This window comes from Syngnathoides biaculeatus, chromosome 6, assembly GCF_019802595.1.
Source record: "Syngnathoides biaculeatus isolate LvHL_M chromosome 6, ASM1980259v1, whole genome shotgun sequence".
In the NCBI taxonomy this organism is placed as follows: Eukaryota; Metazoa; Chordata; class Actinopteri; order Syngnathiformes; family Syngnathidae; genus Syngnathoides; species Syngnathoides biaculeatus.
Window position 1 is genome coordinate 7090950 of NC_084645.1, and position 18116 is coordinate 7109065.

At 44.4% G+C, this 18116-nt stretch overlaps 1 protein-coding gene across 12 annotated transcripts in view; it reads left to right on the forward strand.

Annotated features, from left to right (window-relative positions):
* ppfibp2b (PPFIA binding protein 2b) overlaps positions 1–18116 on the forward strand; it is a 197510-nt gene that overhangs the window by 111346 nt on the left and 68048 nt on the right. For 11 of the 12 annotated variants that reach the window (XM_061822587.1, XM_061822594.1, XM_061822590.1 and 8 more), the window contains 2 exons: positions 12840–12926; positions 14159–14272. In XM_061822587.1, coding sequence (XP_061678571.1) covers positions 12840–12926; positions 14159–14272 — 201 coding nt within the window. Of the gene's footprint in view, positions 1–5319; positions 5409–12839; positions 12927–14158; positions 14273–18116 lie in introns of those variants that run through there. The other variant, XM_061822595.1, reaches the window with a different exon arrangement.

The window sequence follows — 18116 nt, forward strand, 5'->3', positions numbered from 1 at the left end:
ACAGAAGTAAGTATCTGCGAGCAACAGTATGGTTTCATGCCTAGAAAGAGTACCACAGATGCATTATTTGCCTTGAGGATGCTCCGTGGAAAAGTACAGAGAAGGTCAGAAGGAGCTACATTGCGTCTTTGTGGATCTAGAGAAAGCCTATGACAGAGTACCAAGAGAGGAACTGTGGTACTGCATGCGTAAGTCTGGTGTGGCAGAGAAGTATGTTAAAATAGTACAGGACATGTATGATGGCAGCAGAACAATGGTGAGGTGCGCCTTAGGTGTGACAGAGGAATTTAAGGTGGAGGTGGGACTGCATCAGGGATCAGCTCTGAGCCCCTTCCTGTTTGCAGTGGTAATGGATAGGCTGACAGATGAGGTTAGACTGGAATCCCCTTGGACCATGATGTTCGCAGATGATATTGTCATATGCAGTGAAAGCAGGGAGCATGCAGAGGAACAATTGGAAAGATGGAGACATGCACTGGAAAGGAGAGGAATGAAGATTAGCCGAAGTAAAACAGAATATATGTGCGTGAATGAGAAAAGTGGAGGGGGAAGAGTGAGGCTACAGGGAGAAGAGATAGCGAGGGTCGACGACTTCAAATACTTGGGGTCAACAATACAGAGCAATGGAGAGTGTGGTCAGGAAGTGAAGAAACGGGTCCAAGCAGGTTGGAACAGCTGGCGAAAGGTGTCTGGTGTGTTATGTGACAGAAGAGTGTCTGCTAGGATGAAGGGCAAAGTTTACAAAACAGTGGTGAGGCCGGCCATGATGTACGGATTAGAGACGGTGGCACTGAAGAAACAACAGGAATCTGAACTGGAGGTGGCAGAAATGAAGATGTTGAGGTTCTCGCTCGGAGTGACCAGGTTGGATAGGATTAGAAATGAGCTCATTAGAGGGACAGCCAAAGCTGGATGTTTTGGAGACAAGATTCGAGAGAGCAGACTTCGATGGTTTGGACATGTTCAGAGGCGAGAGAGTGAGTATATTGGTAGAAGGATGCTGAGGATGGAGCTCCCGGCAAAAGAGCGAGAGGAAGACCAAAGAGAAGGTTTATGGATGTGGTGAGGGAAGACATGAGGGCAGTTGGGGTTAGAGAGGAAGATGCAGGAGATAGGCTAAGATGGCAAAAGATGACACGCTGTGGCGACCCCTAACGGGACAAGCCGAAAGGAAAAGAAGAAGATATATTGTAAGTTCTCCAACTCAGAAATCATGGAGTGGTCTGAACTTTTCATGGTAGGTGCATGTCCACCGTGAGAGAGATAATCTAAAAAGAAAAATCCAGAAATCACAATGTATGATTTTTTTTTTTTTTTTTTTTTTTTACAATTTGTGTGATACAACGATAAATAAGTATTTGAACACCTGTCTATCAACTAGAATTCTGACCCTCAAAGACCTGTTAGTCCGCCTTTAAAAGTCCACCTCCATTCCATGTATTATCCTGAATCACATGTACCTGTGTGAGGTCGTTAGCTGCATAAAAGACACCTGTCCACCCCATACAATCAGTAAGGCTCAAACTTGTAACATGGCCATGACCAAAGAGCTGTCCAAAGACACCAGAGACAAAATTGTACGACTTTTGTTCGACTTTTTTGAAATCTTAATTGGTCTGAATAAGTAGCTAATTTAGGGATGTAAGGACAGGGGTGATATGATCTAATTCTTTGGTGCAAGTTAGTATATTTTGTATACGTCATCGTTTTTCTTTCGTGTGGCATAGAGGTCGGCTAGAAAAAAGGACATTGCAGTAGTCAAATTTTGGAAGAAATGTGTGTTTGGATTAGGGTTTCAGCATCTAGGATCAGCATAATTGTGTAAATATTATGGTGATGTTGACATCTGCATGACAAGGAAATTTTTTGGGGTGTGAGGGCAATAACCAGAAGGAACCGGAGGTTTTGTGACATCCAACTTGTGATGGCATTCCAACAGGAAAGAATTTGTGATGGCTGCTCGTAATTCCTCAAAGCATCACCTACTTCTCAGTCCTGTGCAAAACTGGGGTTTTAGCAATGTTATAATGGCCATTACAGTATATTGACAATGTCACTCAACAAAGCACACACCTCTGCCAAGGGTAAACTTAACTTAAAATACTGCAGCGCCATTTTTCCGTTTGTCCATTTGTTTTTTAAAGGTTCCATTTTCTGGCTATTCAGACCTCCATAGACTGATTCCCATTTCGTACAGCGCCTTGTGAAAGTATTCGGCCCCCTTGAACTTTTCAACCTTTTGCCACATTTCCGGCTTCAAACATAAAGATATAAATTTTTAATTTTTTTTTGTCAAGAATCAACAACAACAGGGACACAATCATGAAGTGGAATGAAATTTATTGTATATTTTACACTTTTTTTTAACAAATAAAAAAACTGAAAACTGGGGCGTGCAATGTTATTCAGCCCCTTTACTTTCAGTGCAGCAAACTCACTCCTGAAAGGTAGTGAGGATCTCTGAATGATCCAATGTTGACTGATGATGATAAATAGAATCCACCTCTGTGCAAACGAGTCTCCATATAAATGCACCTGCTCTGTGATAGTTGCAGGGTTCTGTTTAAAGTGCAGAGAGCATCATGAAGACCAAGGAACACACCAGGCAGGTCCGAGATACTATTGTGAAGAAGTTTAAAGCCGGATTTGGAAACAAAAACATTTCCCAAGCTTTAAACATCTCAAGGAGCACTGTGCAAGCAATCACATTTAAATGCAAGGAGTATCAGACAACTGCAAATTTACCCTCTAAATATTACCTCCCACTGGGAGAAGACTGATCAGAGATGCAGCCAAGAGGGCCATGATGATGCTGGATGAACTCCAGAGATCTACAGCTGACTTGGGAGACTCTGTCCATAGGACAACAGTCGTACACTGCACAAATCTGGCTCTGATCAGATGAAACCAAAATTGAACTTTTTGGCCACAATGCAAAACTATATGTTTGGCGTAGAAGCAACACAGCTCATCACTCTGAACACACATCCCCACTGTCGAACATGGTGGTGGCAGCCTCATGGTGTGGGCCTGCTTTTCTTCAGCAGGGACAGGGAATATGGTTAAAATTGATGGGAAGTTGAATGGAGCCAATTACAGGACCATTCTGGAAGAAAACCTGTTGGAGTCTGCAAATGACCTGAGACTGGGATGGAGATTTATCTTTCAACAGGACAATGATCCAAAACATAAAGCCAAATCTACAATGGAATGGATCACAAATAAACATATCCAGGTGTTAGAATGGACAAGTCAAAGTCCAGACCTGAATCCACTCGAGACTCTGTGGGCAGAGCTGAAGACTGCTGTTCACAAATGCTCTCCATCCAAACTCACTGAGCTCGAGCTGTTTTGCAAGGAAGAATGGGCAATAATTTCAGTCTCTCGATGTGCAAAACTGATAGAGACGTACCCCAAGCGACTTGGAGCCGTTGTAGCAAAAGGTGGCGCTACAAAGTATTAATGCAAGAGGGCCGAATAATAATGCACGCTCCACTTTTCAGGTTTTTATTTGTTAAAAAGTTTAAAATATCCAATAAATTTCATTCCACTTCATGATTGGGTCCCACTTGTTGATTCTTGCCAAAAAAAATTGTATTTTATATCTTTATGTTTGAAGCCTAAAATGTGGTGAAAGGTTGAAAAGTTCAAGGGGGCCGAATACTTTGACAAGGCACTGTATGCGCTTTGTTCGTAGTTGGCTAAGTCCACCCCCTTTTGTCTGATTGGTTTCCTCTGTGTAGAAGACCCAATCCTCACTACTTGTGATTGTTATGTTGGCAGTGCTGGTGATGTGGATAATGTTGAGAAATTTAAATGACCTGATTTCAGGCCGATTGGCAGAAAAACATCTATTACTCAGAAATGTGTGGCTGATTTCAAAACAACCCAATACTGGAAAAGGTTGGTTTGGTAAAACACAGGACCTTTAAAGTAGTGCCATTATTATTCTGATATTCTGGTAAATCCCCCTCACGAGTGTTCAACATTTTTGTGCAGAAATGTTAAGAGTTTCTCAATATTTGGTTCAATGTTGCTGTCCTTGTGAAAAATTAACCAAAACAGTGATGCTTATCATGGCTTTACTCCACTGAATATTCGTCAAAAGGTAAAACAGAATTAATTGCCAAATTGTTTTTGTTAAAACTACCACCAGTGACTTGGGACACATGATTTTTGATGCCTACACCGCATTCCATTATTATTATTTTTTATTATTGTTGCTAAATAAACCGGCTTCAGGGTTCAGACTTACTTTCCGATACTCTTATATAGCACTACATTACACAACTTCAAACAAATCCCTACTACTCTAATCTAAAATTGAGATTTTGATTTTAATTGTTGATCATCAAATATTGTTGATGTATTAATTGGTTTTGATCTATTAACAGCAACTTAATTTAACACACAGCCCCAAGTTTTCTTTAAATTGTTGATATGGGTGTTAAGGAAAAACTGCTCTTTTACAGCTGATCTATTTCAGGCGGAACTTATAAATGCAGGTCTCCTCCCTTGTTGATGTCATGAGATGAATTACTTACAGTTGCTGTGAATGGTTTAAGAGGACATGCGCAGAACTGAAATTAGATTATTGTCATGCAGAGACTGACTGTTGGGAGAAAAAAGATATACACTAAAGAATGAAACGTTTTACTCACTTTCATACAGAAAGTGACTCAATGAGACTCACAATAACATATTGAGCAGATGTATGTGTGTGTGCGCGTGCGTGTGTATTCACAGATGCGTGTGTGTGTGTGTGTGTGTGTGTGTGTGTGGTGTGTGTGTGTGTGTGTGTGTGCATGCATTCGTATGTGTAAGAAACTGAAATTGGGCCAAACGGCCATAAACAGATGACAAAACAGGCAAACTTTAACACCCCTTTTTTTCTGGGCTTGGCCATTTGGCTGGAAGACACAACTGCAGCAGGGGGAGCTGAGAAAATAGCATGAATGGAGAGAAAACAGGAGTATTTGTTGATTTAAAGGGTTAAAAGCAAACAAAAGTGCATAAAGGGAGACAATGTAAACCTAAGTTGTCAGTTGTACTGATGCAGTTTAAGTGAGCAACCGTAGAAAGGGTGCACAACAGTGGGGTGGAGTTTTCTGCTCAGACAGCAGAGATTGTAAACACAACAACAAGAAAACAGGAAAACCTGTAAACATTATAGTCATGCATTTTCACATTTGACTTTGCTTTCTGCTAACATCAAGAACTACTTGAAGTTGCCTTGGTCCTAATACACAAAGGGAGGGACGAAGAGAGACACGCATGCACACAGGCCATGCCCACAGGCTCACATTCTGAGTGCCTGAGATGTAATCCTAGAGAAGATAGGGTACAAATGGAATGGGAGCATGGAGACTCCCATTGATGTCTACAAGCACTTCTCCTGGCTCAAAAAGGTAAGTCTTTAAGATGAAGTTTGCCATTTTAGTGTGATGTCGATCCCTACTACTCATTTTATTACTTAATGCACATAATGCTGCATCACTGTTTTACAAGACAGCAGACAAGGAAAATTGTCACGAGTAAGAACATTTCTCTTGAGAGATCATTATAAGATCATTATTTTTCTAGTTGGATGAAGTTCTATTGTGACTTTTCAGTCAACTGGACTTTTTTTTTGTTGCTATAATTTCCTTTTGCCTAGTAGTCATGGCATTTGCAGGGATGCATCACAAGGTCCATGCTATCAGATTAGTCAAATTATCTATCAGCTGATTCCTGTTGACAAAGTAGCATCTGATACTGCAACATTTAATCAAAGATTTACACAAAATTTTGTTCTTGTAGCTGGAGAGTCCCGTTTGTTTCAAGTTCTAGCACAACATTGTGTGATTACTAGCTTTTGGCTTTAATATTCAAGAGGGTTACATTTCATGTCATCTCTTTTAAAGATTTATTTGGTGACCCTCTGTACTGAAGTAGTGGCAAGTACAACATTAATAAAGGTAAACCTGATGGCTTATGCTCCGTGCCTAAAGTGGAAAAGCACAGTGAAACAAATCTGTGGGATATAAGAATCAGAAACATATTTATTTGCCACTAATCTAGTAATGCCAGTACATTTTTTTTTGTCCAAAAAGATGCAGTCCTCAAGCGTGAGAGCAATATGCAATGACTAATAGAACAATCGTCCGGTGTTATCCCCATTGTGTAAACAGTGCTAAGACTATAAGAATTGGAGGCAGTTTAGGGCTGGTAAATACCAGACTTTGCAACAATTGTTACAATGGTATATTACAGTGTATCACATTTTAGCCCAGCTCAGTAATGATCCAATGATGGATTCTCGGCATGTTTGTTTTTTTCATAGTTTATTAATGGCTTTTTTAACATGCTGAAAGATGCTTAGCTATCGAGGTTGACATCACACAATGCCTTATTATTTCTTACCAATGCTCATTTCAGCTGCATGCTAGAAATTGGTTGTTAGAGAAGTGCTAATCTATTTCCCAACAGAGTTTGAGGGGTGCTTGGGGTACTACTTAGATGGAAAAAGATGACACGCTGTGGCGACCCCTAATGGGACAAGCCGAAAGAAAAAGAAAGTTTGAGGGGTACTTGAGCAAAGCAATAAACCGCAATGGTCATTAAATATTTTTCTGAAAAAGTAGTGTTGAAGTTGCATAATTATTATATTGAATACGTATCATCTCCAAGTTTAATCCAGTCCTGTGGGGGAACAAGCCACTGCAATCTGTAGGCCGGTCCCAAGCTCGGACAAATGCAAAGGGTTACATCTGGATGGGCACCTGTCTTAAAACTTTGCCCAAAAAATATGTGCATTACAGATGGTGGTGGACTTTGCAAAAAGGATTGAAACGGCAGTAGTGAACACCTTTTTTCCAGAAGAGGCAGGAGTGAGGGTGACATCGAAGAGCAGAGGTAGAAGCACGCAGGTGGATTACTTTATGTGCAGATCATGTAATAGGAAGGTTACCGACTGTAAGGTAGTGGTAGCGGAGCGTGTAGCTCAACAGCATAGGAAGGTGGTGTGTAGGATGACTTTGGTGGTGGGGAGGAAGATTAAGAAGACAAAAGTAGAGCAGAGAACCATGTGGTGGAAGCTGAGAAAGGAAGAATGTTGCGCGGCCTTTCGGAAAACTGGACTACTACAGCCAAGGTGATAAGAGAGATAGGTAGGAGAGTACTTGATGTGTCTTCTGGTAGGAAAGGGAAGAAGGAAACTTAGTGGTGAAACCCCAAAATACAGGAAGTCATACAAGGAAAGAGATTATCGAAGAAGAAGTGGGGCACTGAGAGGACAGAGAGGGAAAAGGAATACATTGAAATGAAACGTGGCGCAAAGGAAGAGGGGGTGAAGGCTAAACAAGAGGTCTATGATGACATGTATGTCAGGTTGGACATGAAAGAAGGAGAAAAGGTTGGCCAGACAAAGGGCTGGAGACGAGAAGGATGTGCAGCAGGTAAGGGTGATTAAGGATATAGATGGAAATGTGTTGACTGGTGCCAGTAGTGTGCTGAATAGATGGAAAGAATACTTTGAGAAGTTTATGAACGAAGAAGATGAGAGAAAATGAATAGTAGACGAGGCAAGTGTGATGGACCAGGAAGTGGGAATGATGAGTAAAAGGGAAGGTAGGCACTGAAGAGGATGAAAAATGGAAAGGCTGTTGGTCCTGATGACGTACCTGTGGAGGGTATGTAAACAATTTGGAAAAATGGCTGAGGAGTTTTTGACCAACTGTCATGATCCTGCCGCTTCAGCACGAGCTGTGCGGCTGCGCTGATTGGGAGGCACACACCTGTGCCTCATGTGGCCTGATCATCCCCTGTATATATAGGACCCGGTGACGACTGGTCCGGGGCCAGTTCGTTGAGCTTTATGTCCCGTTCCAGCACTCTCGTATTCCTGACAGAACCTGTGTGTACCCACCTTCGTCCGTTCTCCGACCAACCCTGTAAGCCTGACTCCTTGACACTTCTGCCTGCATTGTTTCCCCGTGCACCGGACTGCCTGCTCGATCCCCGAACTCTGCATACAATAAACGTGTCTCTTCTTGAACTACCTTGCGTCTTCCGAGTTCCTGCATTTGGGTCCTACCTCTCGTTCAGATGGGACGTGACAGAATGAACTGGCCATCACAGGACCCAGCAGGAAAGACCCGGCGTCGCCGGGACCGACGCAAGGTAGACCGTCTGCCGGAGGACCAAGCCTGTCCAATCCGGGTAGGCTCCCTGACGTCCTCCACTTCCGTGTCTTACGCTCCGCCAGCGAGGTATGAATACGTCCCGAACACGACCCGTCCGGCTCCTCATATTCTTCTGGACTCTGACTTTTCGGAATATGAGGAGGACCGTGATTTGTATGCCGGGCTGCCTGAGTACGACTCCGACGACTTTGATTTTGAGTCTCTTTGCCCGGCTTTTGATCCCAGTCAGTTTGCCCCGCCTTCCTGCGTTTCCAGCATCCGAGCGACTTCGCCCGGTAGATCCAAGTGCACCTATCGGTACGAGGGAACCCGCTTGGCCATCTACCCGGGACCTCCGCGTGGCGGCCAGAGGAGACGCCCTGGCCGGGCGCTCCCTGGTGTCTCTCGCTGCGCGGCAACGAAGACACCGTCCTCCCACTCCTCGCCGGCAACTGTGAGACCGGCAGACCCGCAGCTGGTGGCGAAGCCTCAAGCCCAGAGGGAGGAGGAGCCGCCAAACCACGAGGCGTTCTGTCGCGAAATGCGGGCGCAGTTAGAGAGGCAGAGCGCTGAATTGGCGGCTCTCACGGCCCAGGTCCGGCAACGATTGGCGAACCAGCCGAGCTTCGCTGACGTCGCAACGGCGACGGACAAACTGCTGACTCAGGTTCACGTTGCCGTCGAGACCGACCCGCCCCCTTGCCAAGTGCACGCCACAGTGGGAACAGACTCGCCACCTCAAGTGCACGTCGCAGTGTTGGCGATTCCGAGCAGAGCTCACGCGGCAGTTGGAACTGACCCGCTCCCGAGACACGCCCACGTGTCAGTTTCGACTGACTCTCCGCCTACTCATGTTTACGTTGCCCTGGAAACGGATTCGCCACCGCGCCACGCCCACATTGCCATTTCAACAGATGCAGTGCAGGCTCACGTGGCGGTGGGGACCGACCCGACGCCGCCTCACGTTGCTGTCCAGGAGGTGGCGACGTCTCCACAGCCGCTTCTCGTCCGTGCTCTGGAGTGGCAGTGGCGACTGGCCCGCGGACGCTCCACACTCCTGCTTTGTCGGCGACCGGCCCGCGGTCGCTCCCCGTTCCTGCTCTGTCGGCGACGGGCACGCCCTCACGTTCCTGTCCAGGAGGTGGCGACAGTTCCCCAGCCGCCTCGCGCTCCCGTCCAGGAGGAGGTGGAGTTGGTGATGCTGCTGCCGCCTTCTCACGTTCCTGTCCAGGAGGGGGCGGTACTGGCGCCGCCTTCTCACGTTCCTGTCCAGGAGGGGGCGGCGATGGCGCCGCCTTCTCACGTTCCTGTCCAGGAGGGGGCGGCGATGGCACCGCCTTCTCACGTTCCTGTCCAGGAGGGGGCGGCGATGGCGCCGCCTTCTCAAGTTGCTGTCCAGGAGGCGGGGGCGGTACTGGCGCCGCCTTCTCTCGTTCCTGTCCAGGAGGCGGGGGCGGTACTGGCGCCGCCTTCTCTCGTTCCTGTCCAGGAGGCGGGGGCGGTACTGGCGCCGCCTTCTCTCGTTCCTGTCCAGGAGGCGGGGGCGGTACTGGCGCCGCCTTCTCAAGTTGCTGTCCAGGAGACGGGGGCGGTACTGGTGCCGCCTTCTCTCGTTCCTGTCCAGGAGGCGGGGGCGGTACTGGCGCCGCCTTCTCTCGTTCCTGTCCAGGAGGGGGCGGTACTGGCGCCGCCGCCTTCTCACGTCCCTGTCCAGCAGGAGCTGGGGAGTTCTGTGGAGCCACCCAGGAGCTGGAGAGACTTCGGGGTGGCGGTCTGGTCCTGCTCTCCATCATCTTCTTCACTCCTGAGTTTGCCCAGCCGCTTCAGGACCTGGCCTCGTTGGCAACCAATCCCTGGTCGTCTTGCAACGACGGCGTGGGAGGTTCTCGTCCGGAGCAGTGGCCTGCCTCGTTCTGGTTCCTGCCTCGCCGTTTGGTTCCTCACAGAGGTCGTCCGCCCGAATCGCCCCGTGGGCACCCTGGTGCTTGGCGTCCGGGTCGTCCTCCTGACTTGTCCGCCCGGACGCCTCTTGTTTGGTGGCCTGGATGGCCACCAGTCTGGGGTTCGGGGGGGGGGGTGTGCCCTCCTCCGGACCCCCTTCCGCCCACCCCTGCCTGTGTTAATTAGTGTGTTTTTTTTTCGTTTAGGCACGTCTGGGAGCCGTGCCTTTGAGGGGGGGTACTGTCATGATCCTGCCGCTTCAGCACGAGCTGTGCGGCTGCGCTGATTGGGAGGCACACACCTGTGCCTCATGCGGCCTGATCATCCCCTGTATATATAGGACCCGGTGACGACTGGTCCGGGGCCAGTTCGTTGAGCTTTATGTCCCGTTCCAGCACTCTCGTATTCCTGACAGAACCTGTGTGTACCGACCTTCGTCCGTTCTCCGACCAACCCTGTAAGCCTGACTCCTTGACACTTCTGCCTGCATTGTTTCCCCGTGCACCGGACTGCCTGCTCGATCCCCGAACTCTGCATACAATAAACGTGTCTCTTCTTGAACTACCTTGCGTCTTCCGAGTTCCTGCATTTGGGTCCTACCTCTCGTTCAGATGGGACGTGACACCAACTTATTCAACAGAATACTAGCGGGTGAGAAGAGCCCTGAAGAATGGAGGAAAAGTGTGGTAGTTCCCATTTTTAAGAAGAAAACATGGAGGCATGTACTGAAAACGAGAGGAATAAAAAATAGCCGAAGTAAAACAGAATATATGTGCGTGATTGAGAGGGATGGAGGAGGAAGAGTGGGGCTCCAGGGAGAAGAGAGAGCACTGCGTATGACTACAAATACTTGGGGTCAACAATCTAGAGCAATGTTGGAAGGACGTGAAGAAACGGGTCTAAGCAGGTTGGAACAGCAGGCGGAAGGTGTCTGGTGTGTTACGTGACAGAAGAGTCACTGCTAGGATGAAGGGCAAAGTTTATAAAACAATGGTGAGGCCGGCCATGATTTATGGGTTAGAGACTGTGGCACTGAAGAGACAACAGGAAGCAGAGCTGGAGGTGGCAGAAATGAAGATGTTGAGGTCCTCTCCAGGAGTAAGCAGGGTGGATAGAATTAAAAATAAGCTCATTAAAGGGAAGCCAAAGTTAGATGTTTTAGAGACAGGGTTCAAGAGAGTAGACTTTGATGGTTTGGACATGTCCAGAATGGAGAGAGTGCTGATGATGTGGATAAGGTTGAGAAAGTCAAATGACGTGATTTCAGGCCTATGTTATTTGATATTGGTAGAAGGGCGCTGGGGATGGAGCTGGCTGGCAAAAGAGTGAGAGCCGGGCTGCTTTATGGGGATGTTGTTGCACGCGGCTGAATGCACCATTGTTGGGAGCATTGTTCATAGCCGCTGCCGTCCGCAAGCCAACACTGCAACCTTTGCTGGGGAGGCGACGCAGCGGCCCTCGTCGGTGAGCCCGACGCCGTCCGACACGCACATCGACACATTTAGGATGCCTGTCATACGTACACGGATCTTTTGTTACGTTATGAGAGACCGATTACATGGTCCGCCCCAAACTATTATTTTTTTAGTAGCTGTATACAGACCTTCCTGTCATTTGGAACCCACGAAGCTCTTGTCCATTACACCCATGCAATCCATTTTTCACGACGAACCGGGTCTCTTGCAAACTAATGAAGGGTAAATCCATCCTCCAAAGTGTTCAAGCAATGTCCAAAAATGCAACGAGCCAGCATTTTGGCTAACACGAAGGAACATCGAGCTACCTTCCCGGAGGTAAAACTAATAGAAAGAAACGAGTCCACTTGAGGGCCGTTCTGCCATGTACGTCACTTCCTGCTTCTTTTCGAAAACAAATCCCTCGAGAGGATTTTCATGGCGGGAGTTACAAAAAGCTGTATACGTCAAAATCATGTTTTGCGGGGAAAAAACGCATGGGTCCATGCGGGCTGACGTTTTTTCATTGTTAACATACTAAAAATCAAGCATTTCATGACAGTGGCCCTTTAAGGATACAATGTTATGAGGAGCTGTACTTACAACAATTTTATAGACACTTGATAATATTTAGATATTATATTAGATAATAGTCTCGGGGAGAGTGAGGGGAGCGAATTGTTTGTTGGTGTGATAGAAAATAATTGAGAAGCACTGCCTGTATTTTTTGAGAGTGTCCATATCATAAATGTTGGGTCTTGTTTTTTGAGACTCTACTGCGCCTACTGGTAACTAGTTTGACATGTAGCAATAAATATACTGAAAACGTGGATTAATTTGTTTAGTCACATTGGACTGATATTATTTTGAACACGACCCCTAATGGGACAAGCCGAAAGAAAAACAACTGTACATTTGTATGGGTTCATAGCCTTAATTGCCCTCTGAGTGAACCCATAATGATGTGGCCCGTGACAAAAATGAGTTTGACACCTCTACATTACAGTGTCATTCGAACTGATAAGATGAGCAAATACAATGAAGACATATCCATCTATTCATTTTCTGGGCCGCTTATCCTCACGAAGGTCACGGGAGGGTTGGAGCCAATCCCAACTGTTATTGAGCAGGAGGCTAGATACACCCTGAACTGGTTGCCAGTCAATCGCAGGGCACATGGAGACAGATAACTGTTGCATTTCAAAATTTCAACAGAAGCACATTCATATCTCATCTAAATGTGTGTGTTTGCGTGTGTGTGTGTGTATTTCTGCTCGTCCAGGTGAACTTTTGTCCTCGTGCCAACAATGAAACCTACCAAGAGAGACTCCTTCGCCTAGAGGGGGACAAAGAGTCATTGGTGTTACAGGTAAATATTTTGCGTATATGTTTGTGAATTTCTTCCTAATTTTATGTAACTCTAAAAGCATGAGTTCACTTTAATTTGTGTAGATGTAATCATTTTAAACATAGGATTCGTGTTCTGTTGTGTGAGCCTGGTTCTGAAGAGATTCCATGTTTTTCAAATAAAACATGCCTGAACAGATTTACAGCTTTAACCCATTCAAATATGTCCTTGCATTCATTGGCAACAGTTGCTGTCACATCAGAAGATGAAATGGCTTTCCACAAAGCACAGTGTCAACAGACTCTTCTTAGATCACTTTAATAACTTGCACCACTGATAATTGTTTGCCTGTCTTCAGAGTCACTTAATCAATGTGTAAGTGAATTTGTTTTCCTTGCCTTCTAAGTTAATAATCCTCTTACAACCACTGAGTGAATGCAAAACTGAAATTGAAAAAAAATAATTGTAACCATTTTGATGCAGCAATGGTCGCAGACACACAATATAATCAGAACTTTTTTTTCAGACAGGAGATTATCTGTAGATAATTTTGCCCTTTTACTTTTCTCAGTTTAACTTTAAACTTCCCCACCTCCAGGCCTGTTTGTATTTGTGCGTCTGTAATAGCACTTAAACACAAAGCTTTCACTGTAGCCTAGAGGTAAACAATCTACTGGGTAATTTATTTATCAACTTCTCTTTTCCTAGATATAGTATGTTGCTCAAATAATTCTGTTTGTTACATTGTCAGCTAAAGGTTGGAAAAAAAGCAAATTTCATGTGCTGTACATGCACTTAATAATGGATCTCTTTTTTTTTAATCTGCCATGAGACAGTTAATAAAGTAGGAGCTTCAATTTTAGAGGAGTACTTTAAGATAGAAAATGGCTGTGGGATGCATAGTGGGGGTTGAAGTGACAGTGAATCATCAGAGGAATTCAACATAATTTAGTAGAAAAGAGTATGTTTGTCCATGTACATGCATGTGTATGCTTGGCAGGAGGTGATAGTCATGTCAAAGAGATTATTGTAAATGTCAAATCCAGATTCCTCAGTGACAGACTTGCTGAGTAATTGAATGGTGGTGTTAAATTGAGGAATGCTGTGTAATGTTTGCTCATTTCTTGCCCATGATATAGAATTACAGAATGTTGCTTGGTTGACCATCTTCTAAACCATTGTATTAAGACTATCTATACATTCACTAATCCTGTGTGTACTGTATGTAATCATGAATGACTGTCAACTATTAGGTGAGTGTCCTGACTGACCAGGTGGAGGCCCAAGGGGAGAAGATCAGAGATCTTGAAAGCTCCCTAGAAAAACACAGACAGAAACTAGCCTCCACAGAGGAAATGCTGCAACAGGTAACACTCATACTAGAATTCGGACACATCTCAAAACCATTTTGAACAAAAATATTAATGACTATATTCACACCAGCACAAAAAAATAATAATTTGGCCAGAGGGAATATCACCAAAACATATTGCCAAATTATTGGCATTTTCAGTAAAAAAAAAAAAGGAATGCATAAGATTTCAGATTGAATTATATTTGCTATTTCCAATGTTCCCAGTGGTGTTTTCGACATCAGCATTGAGGCAAATTTTTGAGCACAGTCAGCCAAGGCTAAACAATACTGCAACTGAGTGTACCAGTGAATCTCTTCTCTGTTCAAACTTCTCAACAGACCCTTTGTCTTTTGCATTGTGAGCAGTAAAAATAAAATCCAATAGCTGAATAATAAATAACCTTCAGAGGCAATGTTTATCATCTGTAGTTAGCAAGTTTTCACAACCCACAAAATGAAAAGCAACAAGATAGATTAGAACTCATTGTCATTCATAACGCAATTTAGTTTTATTTGAGAGTACCTTACTATTGAGAACTTTTTTGAACAACTTTTATGATACATATTATTGACCAGCTACAGCATAATGATCAGTTGAACAATATAATCATGATATTGCATGCCCGATCTGTATAAAGTATAATGATGTTCACTACGGCTGTTCAAAAATAGGTTGTGACTCTAATTAGCAGTCTGACGGGGAAAAAAAAATAATGGCGAATCTGAATGTTTTCAGATGAATTACACCAAATCAAAGAATAATGTCATGAAATGAGAGGTGTTGGACCCAAGAGCTGGCGATGGCAGCTGTAATATGATGAACAGTTTATTGATGACAGTTTAAGGAGGTGATCCAGGATGTGTTGTGAGGCAGTGGACACAGCATGTGGCTGGCTTGGTGGCAGGAGAGACCTCGGTCAAGATCACAGGGAGTACACTGGGAACATGGAGAAACACAGGAGTCTACAGACAAACAAGCAGTAAATGGCTTACCAGAGGCAAGTGGGCCGTGGTATCGTGAGAGGTTTGCTACAAATAGGGAGGCGAGAGAAAGAGAGGGAGGATGCATGGACCAGGCAGTACTCACGGAACTGCAAGGCAGTACATGACAGATAACCTGTTAAGTACTTTATTCTGACAATACAATGCAATGCTGCCACTCCACATTTACTTGAAAAAATAGAAAACATTTCATGATTTTTACCTTTTGTTTATGGTCAACGCCATTTGGACGTAACTGTGCATAGTTTCCACACATATATGGAGTTGTAGCTTGGAGACCTCCACCGAGATCTCCATGGAAGAAGGGATCCATTAGCCTAGCCACGAGTAGCTACAATAATATTCTTGATTGTGCCACAACCAAAAATGAGTCATGGTCAATGTGGATGGTGACAGTGGCAGAATGAATGGGAAAAAGCTGATCCAAAAATGTGTGAAATATGACGTGGCAGGTGCAGCTGGCTCAAAGATAGCCAGGTGGTCCTGGAAAGATTTATGGCACTGACAGTTGCAAAACAAATCTTAGTTCTACCTTTGTCCAAAGTACAGCAAGGGATCCTGATTAATGTAAGCCATTTTAGACAAAATGTTAGTGGTGCACCAAAATTTCCAGCGCCAAAACATTTCAGCCCAAAAGTGCATTTTTCCCTTTTGGACTTATTTTTGTCACCAAAATAAAACAGCTGATACAGGATGTTGTTATGAGGCAGACAAAAACGATGGCCAATGAACGGTCCTGTAAATATTGGTGAAAAAATACCGTCATGGTTTGGTACCAAACGGTATTGGAGTAGACCCAAAACCAGACGAAGATGAAGGAAGAGGTTGGTAATCATTTATTTGGGGAGAATGGAAGCCCTAGATTTACAAGGCATGATGGTGGTCCATAGGAGCAGGGAGACTGCCAGAGGCAGGAGCGCGAGCATTTGAAAGGGAGCTTGGCGGCGTGGTCAGGTTTTATATATATATATATATATATATATATATATATATATATATATATATATATATGTGTATGTGTGTGTGTGTAGGTATCAAAGTAATGTTTCCTTTACAAGCAAGAGTTCGAGTACAAGAGTCATATTTAAGCATGTGACGGTGAATGTTCTCTTTGCTTCTGGTTCAATGCAGCTTTGGTCAAAGCGCTGGAATGCTTGTTGCATGCTATTTTACACCATCAGTTAATGCAATCAGTACATTCAAATAAAAAATATGTAATCCATAGTTTAACAATTACAATTATGGAGTCACGATTATTTTGTGCCTTTGAACTGTGTGCAGAATTTCTATCCTATGACATACTGCAACAACACTCCTGAAATGAAAAATTTTCTTGAAATATTGAAATCCAGACTTTCTGGGAGTGAATTTCAGTAGTTTAACAGCTCTGTAGCCAACTGCGGTATCTCAACCAGACTTAAGGGGGCACTCCGTAAAAAAAATAACTAAAAATGAGATTGTGAGATTATATCAAATGGATCCTATCCGTGTGCTGATCATGTGAATGGAGAAAAAAAATTGACTTAATCTTGAACACTAGACTGACGTAACCAGAGTGTAAAGAAAAGGAAGCCCACACCCTATATGGCCAGCCCGCAAAACATTTTGCTTTATCAAATACAAAGCTCACTGCTAATGCTAATGAAAGTAAGCGTATTGTGATGTCAACCCATGCAATTCCCGCAATTCAATATCAAATTGTTTTCTTTTTCTTTTACAATAATTTCGTACTTCGCCCAGTTGTAGAGTGTTGGCCTCACAGTTCAGAGGACCAGGGTTCAAATCCCGGCCTGACCTGTGTGCAGTTTGGATGTTCTTTCCGTGCCTGCGTGGGGTTTTTTCCGGGCACTGTGGTTTGATCCCATATCCCAAAAACATGCAACATTCATTGGACACTTTAAATTTGCCCTAGGTGTGATTGTGAGTGTGACTGTTGTCTGTCTCCGTGTGCCCTGCGATTGGCTGGCAACCAGTTCAGAGTGTACCCCGCCTCCTGCCTATTAACACCTGAGATAGGCTTCAGTACTCCTGCGACAGTTGTGAGTATAAGCGGCTAAGAAAATCGATGGATGGATGGTGTACCTTATGTAACTGATACATTTATTTTTGACTTATGTTCCACAGTTTTTTTTTTTTAAATAAACCCTTACTTTAATTAGTCTCTGCAATTGTGGTCACTTGGTCAGTTTCTCGACTTGTACCTGTATGTACCCAACTGGTCATGTGGCTTGATTCCACACCTTTGATCTCGATGATAACGAATCGTGGTTTAGAGTTTTGGGTGTCAAATTCTTCTGCAGCTGTGTCTAATAACTCTGACATGCAACTCAAGAGGTAACAAAAATATCAGCTACAGCTCTTTTTGTGCAAGTAGTTATGTTGTGATTGCTCAGTGCACATTGTGTATACAGAAGGGATGGGCACTTCCCCTGCAGTCAAGTGACTGTCATGGGACTCTATTCCACACCTCTTGCTCTCAATAACGGCGAAACATGGTTTAGAGTCTGAGTCCGAACCTTAATTTTTCGTTATAAGGTTTGATTTGTTTGGGTATAGAATTGTTATGGATCATAATGAGAGCCGTGTTACCTTTTTTATGTGCAAGTCGTCATTATGTTGTGACTGGTCAGTGCACATACTGTATACAGAAGGGATGGGCACTTCCCCAGTTCCTTGATAAACTAAGGAGAAAATGAGTGACTATTCATCCATCTATTTCCCGTACCGCTCATCCTTACTCGAGTCTCGAGTGCGCTGAAGCCTATCTCTGAGCGAGAGGCGGAGTAGACCCTGAAGTGGTTGCCTGCCAATTGCAGGATGAGTGAACAATGAATTGATAAAATCTTTTATTTTTC